Source organism: Ylistrum balloti, unplaced genomic scaffold (genome assembly GCF_031769215.1).
Source record: "Ylistrum balloti isolate Yb309-2 unplaced genomic scaffold, AGI_CSIRO_Ybal_v1 Utg370346, whole genome shotgun sequence".
Taxonomy (NCBI): Eukaryota; Metazoa; Mollusca; class Bivalvia; order Pectinida; family Pectinidae; genus Ylistrum; species Ylistrum balloti.
In genome coordinates, this window is record NW_026782248.1 from 244,167 (window position 1) to 258,499 (window position 14,333).

At 36.3% G+C, this 14,333-nt stretch overlaps 1 protein-coding gene across 2 annotated transcripts in view; it reads left to right on the top strand.

The window, feature by feature from the left end:
- The window catches only part of LOC132553745 (E3 ubiquitin-protein ligase TTC3-like), a 47,993-nt gene that overhangs the window by 27,318 nt on the left and 6,342 nt on the right, over window positions 1-14,333 (top strand). Inside the window, exons 24-34 of one of the 2 annotated variants that reach the window (XM_060218017.1) lie at window positions 236-339; window positions 1,560-1,711; window positions 3,699-3,815; window positions 5,744-7,643; window positions 7,972-8,111; window positions 9,906-9,974; window positions 10,534-10,639; window positions 11,246-11,349; window positions 11,837-11,939; window positions 12,317-12,478; window positions 12,896-13,281. In XM_060218017.1, coding sequence (XP_060074000.1) covers window positions 236-339; window positions 1,560-1,711; window positions 3,699-3,815; window positions 5,744-7,643; window positions 7,972-8,111; window positions 9,906-9,974; window positions 10,534-10,639; window positions 11,246-11,349; window positions 11,837-11,939; window positions 12,317-12,478; window positions 12,896-13,281 — 3,343 coding nt within the window. The remainder of the gene's footprint in view (window positions 1-235; window positions 340-1,559; window positions 1,712-3,698; window positions 3,816-5,743; window positions 7,644-7,971; window positions 8,112-9,905; window positions 9,975-10,533; window positions 10,640-11,245; window positions 11,350-11,836; window positions 11,940-12,316; window positions 12,479-12,895; window positions 13,282-14,333) is intronic. The other variant, XM_060218018.1, reaches the window with a different exon arrangement.

The window sequence follows — 14,333 nt, forward strand, 5'->3', positions numbered from 1 at the left end:
AACTGGTTATATCTGTGTTCTGTGGTGTACGTCGGCCATGTGTCTGCACAGTTAGTTATATTAGGTGTCAACTGGTTATATCTGTGTTCTGTGGTGTATGTCGGCCATGTGTCCACACAGTTAGCTATATTTAGGACAACTGATAACCAATTGAAACATTGACATTTGTATCTGCGGGTGATTCAGGTATATGATTTGATCAGTGTTAATTCACAATTTTTATTGACATTTTTAGAGGCTATAGATAAAGAGGAAAGTAAAAGTGAAGAAGCAGAGAATAATCCAAAACCAACTGCAGTGCTACGCCGAGATGAAGACAACAATCTAGATAAATACAAGGTTAACATTTATTAAGTCTTTATTGATATTGATGTAAACTGTTAGATTTATCCCATTTATTTTCTTTTGTCTCACCATACAAGTAGTGTGGAAGAATTGCTTTCCCTTGAAAGTCTAGTTTTTATGGAAGGATGGTGCAATCACCCTTCACATGAGTTCAAGTTCAATTCTTTATGGAGTCTTGAATAGGAATGAGGTAACGCTATGTACTGTATCCTCCATTAGTACAGTAAATTCTTGTTTAGATTTTACCTACATTCTGTACATTTCTGTACATCAGATTACAAAGTAAAGTTTCCCCTTATTCTTGGCCTCATTAGTACTGTAAATCCTTGTTTAGATTTTACCTACATTCTGTACATCAGATTACAAAGTAAAGTTTCCCCTTATTCTTGGCCTCATTAGTACTGTAAATCCTTGTTTAGATTTTACCTACATTCTGTACATTTCTGTACATCAGATTACAAAGTTAAGTTTCCCCTTATTCTTGGCCTCATCAGTACTGTAAATTCTTGTTTAGATTTTACCTACATTCTGTACATTTCTGTACATCAGATTACAAAGTTAAATTTCCCCTTATTCTTGGCCTCATCAGTACTGTAAATTCTTGTTTAGATTTTACCTACATTCTGTACATTTCTGTACATCAGATTACAAAGTTAAGTTTCCCCTTATTCTTGGCCTCATCAGTACTGTAAATTCTTGTTTAGATTTTACCTACATTCTGTACATTTCTGTACATCAGATTACAAAGTTAAGTTTCCCCTTATTCTTGGCCTAATTAGTACAGTAAATCCTTGTTAAGATTTTACCTACATTCTGTACATTTCTGTACATCAGATTACAAAGTTAAGTTTCCCCTTATTCTTGGCCTCATCAGTACTGTAAATTCTTGTTCAGATTTCACCTACTTTCTGTACATTTCTGTACATCAGATTACAAAGTTAAGTTTCCCCTTATTCTTGGCCTCATCAGTACTGTAAATTCTTGTTTAGATTTTACCTACATTCTGTACATTTCTGTACATCAGATTACAAAGTTAAGTTTCCCCTTATTCTTGGCCTCATTAGTACTGTAAATTCTTGTTAAGATTTTACCTACATTCTGTACATTTCTGTACATCAGATTACAAACTTAAATTTCCCCTTATTCTTGGCCTCATCAGTACTGTAAATTCTTGTTCCGATTTTACCTACTTTCTGTACATTTCTGTACATCAGATTACAAAGAAAGCAAAGCCGAAGAAGAAAAAGGAGCGTGAGAGAACAAAACCTACACGGCTTTCCTTGGAAGTTAACTTCTCAGATGATCATGAGAAACAGCTGTTTGGAGAGCATAATGCTGACCAGGAGGAGGAGGCTCAACATAGAAGGTCAGAGGTCAAGGCTATCAGTTATGTCAGGGTTCAAGGTTTTCAGTTGAATATACTCAAGGGATAAAGAAACAGTGGGTAATATTTGAATATGGTTCTAGGCAAGATGTTGAGTATAATGTTCAATATTTTTAAGTAAGAATGAAGATAAATTCATAAAGAACAATTGATTTGTAACTAGTAAGTGATTTAGGAGTGATTGAAGGGAATTGAAAGAGAACTTTGTTATCTGAAATGGAATTGGACTGATTATGGGAGCTGGCTAGTCAATACTGGGTATGTCCCGCATTCGCTCTCTCCTGGGCATGGAGTATGAGTGAGTTTATCCTCCTCATTGGGATGTTGGCCCATTCTTCCAAGAGAGCTGCTCTCAGGTGGGCCAGAGTAACAGGGAGAGACTGGCGTCGTAGAACCTGAACCCATGAGTAGTCAATAGAGGATAAGTCGGTGCTGTAAAGTGGCCAGTCCAGTGGATGGATATTGATGTTAGTGAGAAAGTTGCGAAAGCTCCTCACTACATGGGGCCAAGCATTATCCTGCTGGAATTTGAGGTTGTTATGCCGCAACAATTGGACAACATGGGGTCAGAGGATCTCATCTCAATACCGAGCAGCAGTAAAATTACCTGCTACCACAACCAGTGGTAATTTAATTCAATGTGAGATTCCTCCCCGCACCTTAACAGATCCACCCCCAAGCCTGTCCGTCTCTACTATGCAGCAGTCAGCAAAATGTTCTCCACAACATCAGTACATGACATCGAACGTCAGCTAGAAACAGGGTTAACTGAAACACATCAGTAAACAAGACCCGACTTATATGCCTCAGTGGAAATATTTCCATATAATTCCAAGCCAGATATCTAACTAGGTGTTTTATAGTGAAAATATGGACACCAAAATATCTGGCAACCTGTATTTGCGTTGGACCGTGCATAATCATTGTATTGGCTTTACACCCCTGAACTTTTGTCAGCCGTGCCATTGTTTAAATTAATCAAAAAATAGAAAAATGATGTGTCTCTATGAAGACTACCTAATGGTATGAAAAGCAATGTAACTGACTCTATGAAGACTACCTAATGGTATGAAAAGCAATGTAACTGAACGTCACAACACTGATGTCAACGAGGTATTCCCCGCTTCATGCTCTCCCCAGAAGACATTGTCACGCAATACAATAATGCAACATTCGATTCAGGACCACATGCATGGTAACTTAGAAAGTTTCTTGACCGATTTTCATTGTTTTTGATCAACGCTTGCAAGATATTGCAAATAATGTAACCCTGTGTTTCTTTATCCCTTGAGTATAGTCCATGGGTCAATATTATAGTTTTTGTTGGTTGGGGGGAAAGTCAGCTGCTAGTACATCGAAAGTCAAGGTTATCAGTTATATAGGCTAGATGTCTAGTATATCAGTTATGTAGTTCAGGGGTCAAGGTCTTGAGTTACATAGGTCAGGGGTCAAGGTTATCAGTGAGACAGGTCATGGTCATAATGACAGAATAGTTCAAATATAGTGTTATCAGTTATATAGGCTAGATGTCTAGTATATCAGTTATGTAGTTCAGGGGTCAAGGTCTTGAGTTACACAGGTCAGGGGTCAAGGTTATCGGTGATACAGGTCATGGTCATAATGACAGAATAGTTCAAATATAAAGTCTTTACTGAAGAACATTTTCAACCAAATTTATAAAATTGTGGTTATGTAAAATCTCCACATAAGAAAATTAGTCTTTCATCAACCTTTGTTCATCCGTATCATTGAATGTGTTTACCTTAGCTACAGTATAATCAAAACGTTTGTAAGGACTTATCAAATCATTTGATTAAAAAAGATGTGACTACTGTAAATCACGTCGTTTCCATTACTTCCAAACTTTGAAATTTATTGTCATGTTCAGACAAACATTAGTTACACATACAACGTCAGTGATCAATCTGCATTTCATTTTTGTTGAGTCTTTGTGTTACAATATCTACAGAGGTGGCCGAGAACCGTTTTCTGTACCTAACAACCTGGAAAACTCTGTAACTGCCTTTGAGCGCTCCTACCACAAGCTTGACGTTCCTTATGATGATATTACAGAAAACCTTTTTGTGTAAGTTAACATTTACCTGTGGTTCTCTCATTGTGACTTATTCATAGACAGCAGTGTCAACATTTGTGTGTAACTCAAAGTTGTTCAATTCGGTATCAACATGATATTTTTCTGTTTCCTACCAATGTTGTTTGCAGTGAAGATTTTAACAAATTTGACTATTAGTTTGACTTTGTTAATCAATAGTTCTGTGTTGAATTTTTTTGTTTATTTTAAGATTGAATAATTTCTTGTTAAGTACATAAGTTTTCAACAAAAACTGGAATGTACTTATTTCTACATATAAGTATCCAAATACACAACTCAGATTCAGAATTTCACGTGAAGATTACTGTGATTTGAACTGTATTATTTGATTGGTCTGTGTTGAAGATTTTCATTCATCTGCGTATTGAGCTTTATAAGCCCACCATCTAATAGATGGTGGCTTATTCAAATGGCCATGCGTCCGTGGTCCGTGGTCCGTCTGTCCGTCTAGGCATCCGTCCGTCCATAAACAATTCTTGTTACCGCTATTTCTGGAAAAGTACTGGATGGATCTTTCTCAAATTTCATATGCAGGTTCCCCTTGGTCCCTAGTTGTGCATTGTACCTTTTTTGAACTGATTCGCATTGTCGGCCATCTTGGATTTTGGAAGTAAAAGTTTGTTACCGCTATTTCTGGAAAAGTACTGGATGGATTTTTCTCAAATTTCATATGCAGTTTCCCCTTGGTCCCTAGTTGTGCATTGTACCTTTTTTGGACTGATTTCATATGCAATTCAAGATGGCCGACAGGCAGCCATCTTGGATTTTGGAAGTAAAAGTTTGTTACTGCTATTTCTTGGAAAGTACTGAATGGATCTTACTCAAATTTCATATGCAGTTTCTCCTTGGTCCCTAGTTGTGCATTGTACCTTTTTTGGACTGATTCAAATTCAAAATGGCCGACAGGCAGCCATCGTGGATTTTGGAAGTAAAAGTTTGTTACTGCTATTTCTTGGAGAGTACTGGATGGATCTTTCTCAAATTTCATATGCAGTTTCCCCTTGGTCCCTAGTTGTGCATTGTACCTTTTTTGGACTGATTCGAATTCAAGATGGCCGACAGGCAGCCATCTTGGATTTTTGAAGTAAAAGTTTGTTACTGCTATTTCTTGGAGAGTACTGGATGGATCTTTCTCAAATTTCATATGCAGTTTCCCCTTGGTCCCTAGTTGTGCATTGTACAGGATGCCGACAGGCAGCCATCTTGGATTTTGAAAGTAAAAGTTTGTTACTGCTATTTCTTGGAAAGTACTGGATGGATCTTTCTCAAATTTCATATGCAGGTTCCCTTTGGTTCCAAGTTGTGCATTATACCTTTTTGGACTGATCCGAAATCAAGATGGCTGAAAGGCAGCCATCTTGGATTTTGAGAGTAAAATCTTGTTACTGCTATATCTGAGGAAGTCCTGGATGGATCCTTATGATATTTCATAGATATTGGTTTCCCTTGGTCCCTAGTTGTGCATTGTACCTTTTTTGGACTGATTTGAGATCAAGGTGGCCCACAGGCAGCCATCTTGGATGTCGACAGTAATACAGCACAAGCATATTGTCCATTATCCACCTGTAACTGACTGCTATCTAATAATACTTTGGGATCTTTTTCAAATGATATTTGCTAATAAGTCCTTAATAAAAATATCTTGTGCCATCATTGAGTACATTCAATGAAGACCAGTTCATGAACATTTACAACACCTGTAACAAACAAAAAAAAATAAACAAATGTTCAAGAACTGAAAACAGATCCTCAAATGGTGGGCGCCAAGATCCCTCTCTGATCTCTTGTTTCTCTTTAAATCTTTGTCAAAACCAAACTTGAAATACATTTTCAGATTCTTATTTTCACCTATAGTTTACATGGATAACATAATGATATACAAATTCATGCTTTTGTTTTAGGTTCTTTGAAGATTTGCTGCGGGCTCATGGACCACTTCATATTGAGGATACTAAAATAACCTCCATGTTTGAAGATTTCCCACCGGAAGCAAAGGAACGTGTAACAAAAGTTGGAGGACTGAGTTCGTTTTTACAGCAATCAAAGAAATTTGCTATGATCGACAAGATTGTGTGTCTGTTGGTGGACGCTGGTAAAGCACGTTCTATCTCTCTGGCTCGTGACAAATCAAAGAGCGCTGTGTTTAGTGGGGGAAAGAATGAAACTTTAAATCCAAATGCTACAGAATTTGAACCTAAACAGAGACAAAATGCATGGAATATCAAGAGAGGGAATAACTCGGATGATATAAGCCTTGCAATTAAAAGTGAAAATGAATTTGGTGTTAAAATGAATGAGACTGCAAGTGAGCGTTTGTTTCCAAACAAGGCAACCTCATATAAGAAAGGTGGAGGTATAGATTCATTGGATGATTTTAATTTAAGTAGTCCTGTGAAACATGCGAAACCTGAAACAAGATTTAATATTCTGGATAGTCTTGATTCTATTGACGATATTGATATTTTTAAACGACCAAAGGGTAAAAACTCTATGGATACATGTGAGGACTTTCGCTGGGCATCGGAAAATGATAATGAGAGTGTGAAAAGCAGTATATCAGACCGGGAAAGTGTAAGTAGTCGCGGAGACTTGTTTGAGGGGAGGGGGTTAGAGGAACGACAGGAACTGCCTAGTAAGGTTCTAGGTTTGGATAGCAAACTGGACCTGATGAGTCGAAGCAGCTCCAGGTCAGATGTGAGCGATATATCAGAGCTAATGACTAAGTCGTATAAAAGTTTCAGTTCCATTGATAAATCAGATGTATCCGAATTAATGGCCAATACTTATAGTGCGCATAGTGATGTGTCATCTCCTCGTATGTCACCTGGTCCAAGTTCCTGGCTGCCATCAGGATCTCCTGTTGTGAAGCAAGGATTTGGCCCCATCGGATCTCCAGTGCTCTCATCTATTGACAGTACATCTGGTTCTGTTGTCATAAACAGACCAGCGCCTATAGGGTCACCTCTGGCTAATGTTCCTAGACGCACTGATGTCTCACCATCAGCATCACCAGGACTGATTCGTCCTCCTCCCATTGGGAATCATTTAGGTCACACACTCAAGGAAGAAGTCACTTTAGCTACACAGAAAGAATGTCAGCGAATGGACAATAAATTTGTGAAGGACTTGGCAAATGAAACAGTGGAGGAACTGGTGATGAATGGCTTTATCCATGAGAATGATCGTTCAAAGACTATAGAGAATGTCAGCCAAGATATATGGCAACATATGAGTGCACAGAAGAACACGTGCCTGCCTCCAGAGAAAACCAAAAAATTTATGATGGATCAATATAAGAGAAATCATTATGACAAAAAGAAAAACTATTCATTGAACATGACTAGCTTTCCATCGGTGACAACCAGCAGTATTTGGTCTACTGGTGACGATTCTGTCAAGAACTCCAACATGTCTTTTTCCTCCTATCCCCCACCACCTATTGAGATGCCACCATCTTTGTCCCAATATGCACCCTACTCACCCCAATCCTTTAGTATGGGTCAGACCAGTTCCCCATCTTCAAGCATATTTACACAGCCCCCACCTCTGTCTCACAACTGCCCTGTCACCAAACCTACCCTTCAACCCTTTACAACACGTACTGTGACAGTTACTGCAGCTGTTCAAGCTTCAGTAGAAACAAAAACAACAAGTACGCTCACTGACCCTTTTGAGCCCTTTAAGAATGACCTGATTCGTGCCTTTGGAGAGAGAGATCATCTCCAGGGGGAGCTACAGGTTGCTACAAAACAACTACAGGAACTAACAGTGTTGCTGCAACAGCGAAATCATGATTATAAAGTAAGTTATCATTTTGTACTAAGAGTGTTCAAAATATTGAATTTACCATGGTATTTTTCATTACTGTACTCAGTCATTTCTAGGGTGGTAGATTTATGACTCCAACAAAGGACGTGGGGGAGTGGGGGGTATTTTTGCAATCAATATATCTGTACATATTCAATGTATACTTTAATTTGTATGTAATACTCTCCTGAAATATGAAGGTGGAAATCTCTGTGGCCAAATGACTTCAGTTCCGTGTATGTGAATTTCTTTGTTTACTGTATAAGGATAGAAAGAAGTATTGTCCTGCTGAATTCAAAACCTCACTTTATTGCTTTGACAGAACATGGAAATCGACCTGAACAACAGGAGCGAAATATTTGAAAAGAACCAGAAAATGTTTGAGGAGAAATTTAACGCAATGATTGGAGAGTTGAGTCATCTCCAGCAGAAGTTGGGTCAGAGCAAGGAGGAAATTGCCAAGTGAGTTTATAATTCTGTGTATGTGGGTAAAACTACATCGCAAATGTTTGAGTCAAACTTGTCGAATCTGCCCAAGATGAATGGAAGCACAAATCAGAACTGTGGTTGATATGGAAAGGAGAAAAATATGGTGCCTCATTGCCTCATTTTCACACAGAAAATTTTTTCAATTTGAAAAGATGCAATTTTAAAGAATAAAAATTTCCTGATTTGGATGAAATGGACATTTAATAGACAGGTGTCTCAATAATTCACATTGTAAATTGTTGCAATCCGCAAAACAATGAAAATGATGTCCTGTGAAAATAACCAGGCTATACAGTAACTTCATGCAGTCCCGAAAAATCTCATTTGTTACTCAAGTGCACTTGGATAAGGTTCTAAGCTTATAGGGACACCATCACCAGATAATAGTATATTTAAATAGGCCTTGTAATCTGTCATTAACCAATTCTTTATTATTATTATTCCTCGATATTTACAGGATAGAAATGAAACAGCTTCCCTTAGTACCTACTCGTGCCTCCTTAATAATGCTCCTCGAAGTCAGAGCATGTAGTGGTTGCTTTGTCTGTTTGTCCGTCTGTGTGTCATGATTTTGTCTGGAGCAAAACTCGAAAACTATTAGAGGTATCAACATAAATCTTCATATGGAGATAGATCACAACAAGGAGAACTGCAGTGCACTAGTACCATTACACTCCTTTGTATAATTTAGGAGTTATTGCCCTTTGCTTTTTTTCATACTTCAAATTTTGTGTGGAGCATTACACTTAAACTGTAAGAGGTATCAACATGAAACGTCCTAGGTAGATTGGTCTCAACAAGTAGGAGGGCAGTGCACAAGAATCATAAATCTCTTATTGCCCTATGTTATCTTTCATACTTAAACTTTGTCCCAGGCAGGGAACATAACCTGTCTCTGATGGCCCTTGTTTTGCTGGATTTTTTTACTGCTGAAATTGGTTATAGCATATATTTAAAATACTTTGGCATTTTTTCCTCAAATCTTGAATGAAGATATCCCCATTCCACAGCAGATCTCAGTCATGTCCATGCAGAAATTCTGGTAAGGAATGAAAATCACCATCTTGACCAGTTTCTAGTGTTGCTAGTTGAACTTCTATTGGAAAACCTGATATTGGTCATGATATAAATGCTGTACTCCGGAAAAAACGTGCTAGGGTCAACTGAGATTTCTTCAATTTTGATCAGAATTCATATATTTCAGAGTCAATTTTTGAAGACATATTAATTGTATTATAACATAGAATGTCTTAAAAATACATACAGATGTGATAGCTATACAATACATACAGATGTGATAGCTATACAATACATACAGATGTGATAACTATATATTACATACAGATGTGATAACTATACAATACATACAGGTGTGATAACTATACAATACATACAGGTGTGATAACTATACAATACCTACAGATGTGATAACTATACAATACATACAGATGTGATAACTATACAATACATACAGATGTGATAACAATACAATACATACAGATGTGATAACTATACAATACATACAGGTGTGATAGCTATACAATACATACAGATGTGATTACTATACAACACATACAGATGTGATTACTATACAATACATACAGATGTGATAACTATACAATACATACAGGTGTGATAACTAATGTTACTTTCAGTTTTGAACAGCTATGAATATATATCACACATGGATGTAGATTTACAACACATCGTTTTTCTTGTAGCCAGACTTTCCTACAGTTATTAAGCAGAGTCTAATGTTTATTTCAGATACCAGAGCAAACTTGAAGAAGCTGAAAAGAAAATGGGCTTGTCTGATAAAATTCATAAAGAGAACAAGTGAGTTTTTCAAGTTGTGAATTGTTTGCTTATAAGTACTTTGTATCATCCACTTTAGATGTAAAATAAAATTTCTGTGTTCAGCTTTAATATACTAACCAACAGCAATTAATTTCAAGAGAAATGTTAATAATGATTACAGGTAGTCTGTTCAGACAACCTATTAAATTGATATCTATTTCTGTAAAGTATATCGTGTTTAGCTGATTGACTTTCCAGCTGCTTTGTGAGCACACTTCCTGTAGAGGTTCTGTAGCATTACTGAAAGAGTGAGAAAAGTGTTCTTTCATTCTTTAAAATGGTACATTTAAAAGTGATACTAGTTTATAAAATTATTAGAATTAGAAGATGAAGCATTGTTTTTGAGACTGAAAAAAATTGCCTTTTTAAAATTTTATTTAGTGGTGGGAAGGATTTAATTCTTGATCTTTCGTTTGATTTCTTTTATTTCTATTTACCAGAGTTACGTCCCTTAGACAATACTTAATATGTGAACAATGAGCATTACTTTGTCATCTTTACCTGGCTCTGTAGAATTAATGATTGTTTTTTGTTATAGAGAACAGATTCTGAAAATTTCAGCAGAGAAGGAAGAAGCTGTAACAAAGGTTGGAAAGTTAATGAAATCACACGAGCATGATTCAGTTCGAGCTAGTGGTGCAGAGGTAAGCTTTTCACTGTTATACTAAATATACTGTGTCCAGATTCCGTCTTTGTTAATGAATAACAAAAACTAAATAACGATCAAAAGGCAAGCAGTATTGAGGTTTTTCAATGGTTATACATCATTAAATTAATTAATTTTATACATCATTAAATTAAACATATTGTTCTATAGAAATTACAAAAATAGTATAGAAATTCAAAATTTTTGTGTGGTTCTAATTAATTATAATAAATAATTGAATTTAGAAAAATGTTGTAACATGATGTTTAAAGAATGTTGAAATTTAGAAAATTTTAAGTGTAATTCAAATTGAATATTAGAATTGTAAAAACATTCTGTGAAGAATGTATGACATGTTCAAAATTTGTGTTTTATATATGACTTAAAATAAAATAGAAAATGTTTCGTTAAAGAAGTTTCTCTAATGTGTTCAGATTGAAATGGATGGATCGTATGACTGATCAAAACCAAATATTGTTTAGATGTGGTTTTGTCATTTTTCTTAATGTTATGTTACCAAATTTTTGATTTTATTGTGGTAATTCTTTTCCGTAGGTTTTGTAAGAAAATTTTACTAATTTGTCATTGAAAACTGTCGTTCCAGATTGAGGTTTTGAAGCTGAGAAAGCAGATTACAGTATCTATGTTGGAAGGAAGTAAGAAGGAAGCTGTTTTCCACCAACGACGGCTTGGCTCAATGATACAGAAGTAAGGAGATGAATAGTATCATTTCTAGACGTGAATACAATATTGTTGATATTTTATATAAGTTATCAGACATAACTATACTGAATCAGTGGTCAGAATGGGAGGCAGGTTGAGAGATCCACCAAAACCTGACATATTTGACCATTTTATCATTCCTTACTCTCCTCAATAGATATGGAATGCTACTAAAACAATTCAAATATACCTAAAGGTTTGTTCCTGTAAGACCTGTCATGCTTTGGGAAAGGAATGGGGTTAACATGTAAGGAATTATAATGAAACTTTCACATGTGTTCTTTACTGGGCTTCAGTTTAGGTTCCTCCCAAACTCGTGTGGAATCACCCTGAGGTTTCAGTATTTTTCTTCTAAGTGCTACAAGTTCATGAAGAAAGATTCTTCAGTTACTAAACAGGATGATTACATGTTTGAAATGAAATGTGCCATAGGTGAAAAAAAAATGTCAATATTCTGTTTGTCTTTTCAAAGAATGGCAGACCAGCACCAAACAATTCCAAAACATTTCCAGCAAGTGATGGATCATTATAAGAAGATCACTCCGAAGTGTGAGGATACCATTGTCAGACTAACGGTAAGCTAATTAGGTCTTTCTTTGCTGTAGTGTCTGTTAAAATCTCTATTTTGCATGATAGTGCAGATTTTTTTCCCGGTTTTTGACGATTATCTATTCCAGACTTCTAACTTAACAACCATTTTGTCCAAAGTTTTTAATATCTTTTCCAATTTGATACATACTAATTTTTTTTTTGAAATACTGATGCCAATTTTTCACTGTCACAGTTATCCACTGTGTGTTCTCATCTTAGTCTAGAATTGTTGAGTTACTTTTTCCATAATGATGAAATCCAAACCTCAGTGTACATATCTATATAAACATTCTTTCTAATTACAGTGATGGAAAGATGTTGGCTATTGGTTGATATTACTTTATGAAATTTTGTTTTTCAGCGTGAATTTGATGAGCAGATACAGCAGATTAGGAATGGACAGTGTCTGTCAGACTTACCAGAGATCCATATTCCACCTCCACCCCCAGCTCCACCTATCCTACAACCACCACAGCTGTCGGTAAGGGGGACTACTAGACAGATTTTTCAAATAGATAATGAGGTATTTAAAATGAGGAAAGAAAACATTACTATTGAATGACAAAAAAGAGCTACATATTAATCTATTTCTAAAAAAGTTTTAAGGTTTGAGTGGGAACTGAAAATATTTTATTTCACTTTTTAGTGGTTTTGACAAGTTCTTAACAATTATTTGTGTTTTGATGTGTTGCTTTCGAAACTGATGACTGTCCAAATTTTAGAAAAAATTTAAATCAGTTGGAATCAATAGATGTTTACCAAATGTAATACAACAACTTATAAAGTATTAACGTTAACAATTTCTGAATCCAATTTCATAGATATGTTTTGTCTTTAGAATCATGCATGTATATCGTTATTGTAGTGCTGTCTATTAAAATCATGAAGTGTTGTAAAATTGAGTTTGGAAGATTATTAAGTTATGGTGCGTAATTAACAGGGAAATACAACATCAGGCTCAACACTGTCGTTGATGGGCATAAGAGCAGGGGGAGACAACTCACCAGATGGAGACAGTCTGTCATCATTTACAATGCCATCTGTCCATGATTACACTATGGAACCAGGAGCTGTCAAATCCAAGTCAATTGAGAAACCTTTGCCACCGAAGCCCCTGGCTACTCCCAGCAGTCATCAGCCACGTCCCCTTGCACCGCCCACAAGGACACCAGGATTCCTTCCTCCCCGTCCCTTAGGACCACGGCCTCCACTTACAGTGGGAACACGTCCTACGCTTAGGCCAGGACTTTCTGTCACGCAGCCGAAACAGAACAGCTTTGAGAAACTCATAGCTAAACTACAAGTAACAGTTCCCAAGTATAACAGGTAAGTGGTGATTGGACCAGAAATGTTAAAGCACAAAAGTTGTTGACTCAGAAATATTTTGTTGTTAGTGCTAATAAGTATAGATACACAGATGTGAGGTCATCAGGTACATTTTTTTTATTTGTATATACATGCTCTATGTTTTGCACATGACAATGGCTGAATAATCGTATTTATTATCAAAATATTTTACACAATGTAAAGACACAAGTTTATTGCAGATCTTTGTTTGGCATACAAATATGATGGGATATGATACTTTAATATGATGTAGAGAAAAAACTGTACTCAAGGACCAGATTTTTTGAGGTTGTACTCAAGCTTTGCCAGGTGCTGAATCTCAAAAATCTTATACCAGAGTTTGAGAAGTTTCTGTCTTTGTCACAAAGGAAAGATATAGATATACTTTTGTAATCCTATGTCCTCAAAATATAGATATGCCTATGCTGTCTTTAGAGAGATTTGGCTAAATTCATTATTGCACGAATAAACCAAATTCAAAACTCCTACTGAGTGTGGGAGGATATTTAGCAAATATCAAAATTTTGCCTGAACCTTAAGCCTTTTTTATACGCCCATCGAAAGACAGGACGTATTATGTTTTCATGCGGGTGGGCCAAGGGCAGGCGGCTGCACATAAGTTTCTGTTCGATAACTAGAGTAATTTTTTAAGTCGCCTGAGCCGAAGGCTCATGGTGACCTATTACCATCATGATTTGTCTGTCGTCGTACGTCGTTAACTTTTCACATATTCGACTTCTTCTCAAGAATCACTGAATGGATTTTGACCAAACTTGGCACAAAGCATCCCCATGGGAAGCTGCTTCAAGTTTGCAAAGAAAAAAGGCATGGCCCCAATAGGGGCCACGGGAGGGGGAAAAAGGGGTAAAATTAGGTAAATCTTTAAAAATCTTCTTCTCATGAACCAACAGTCAGATTAAATTCATATTTGATATTTAGGGTCCTTATGGCAAAGTCTACAAAGTTTGCGAATGAAAAAAAAATCGGGTCGAAAACGGCCCCACAAGGTGGCACTCAAAAGGGTTGAAAAT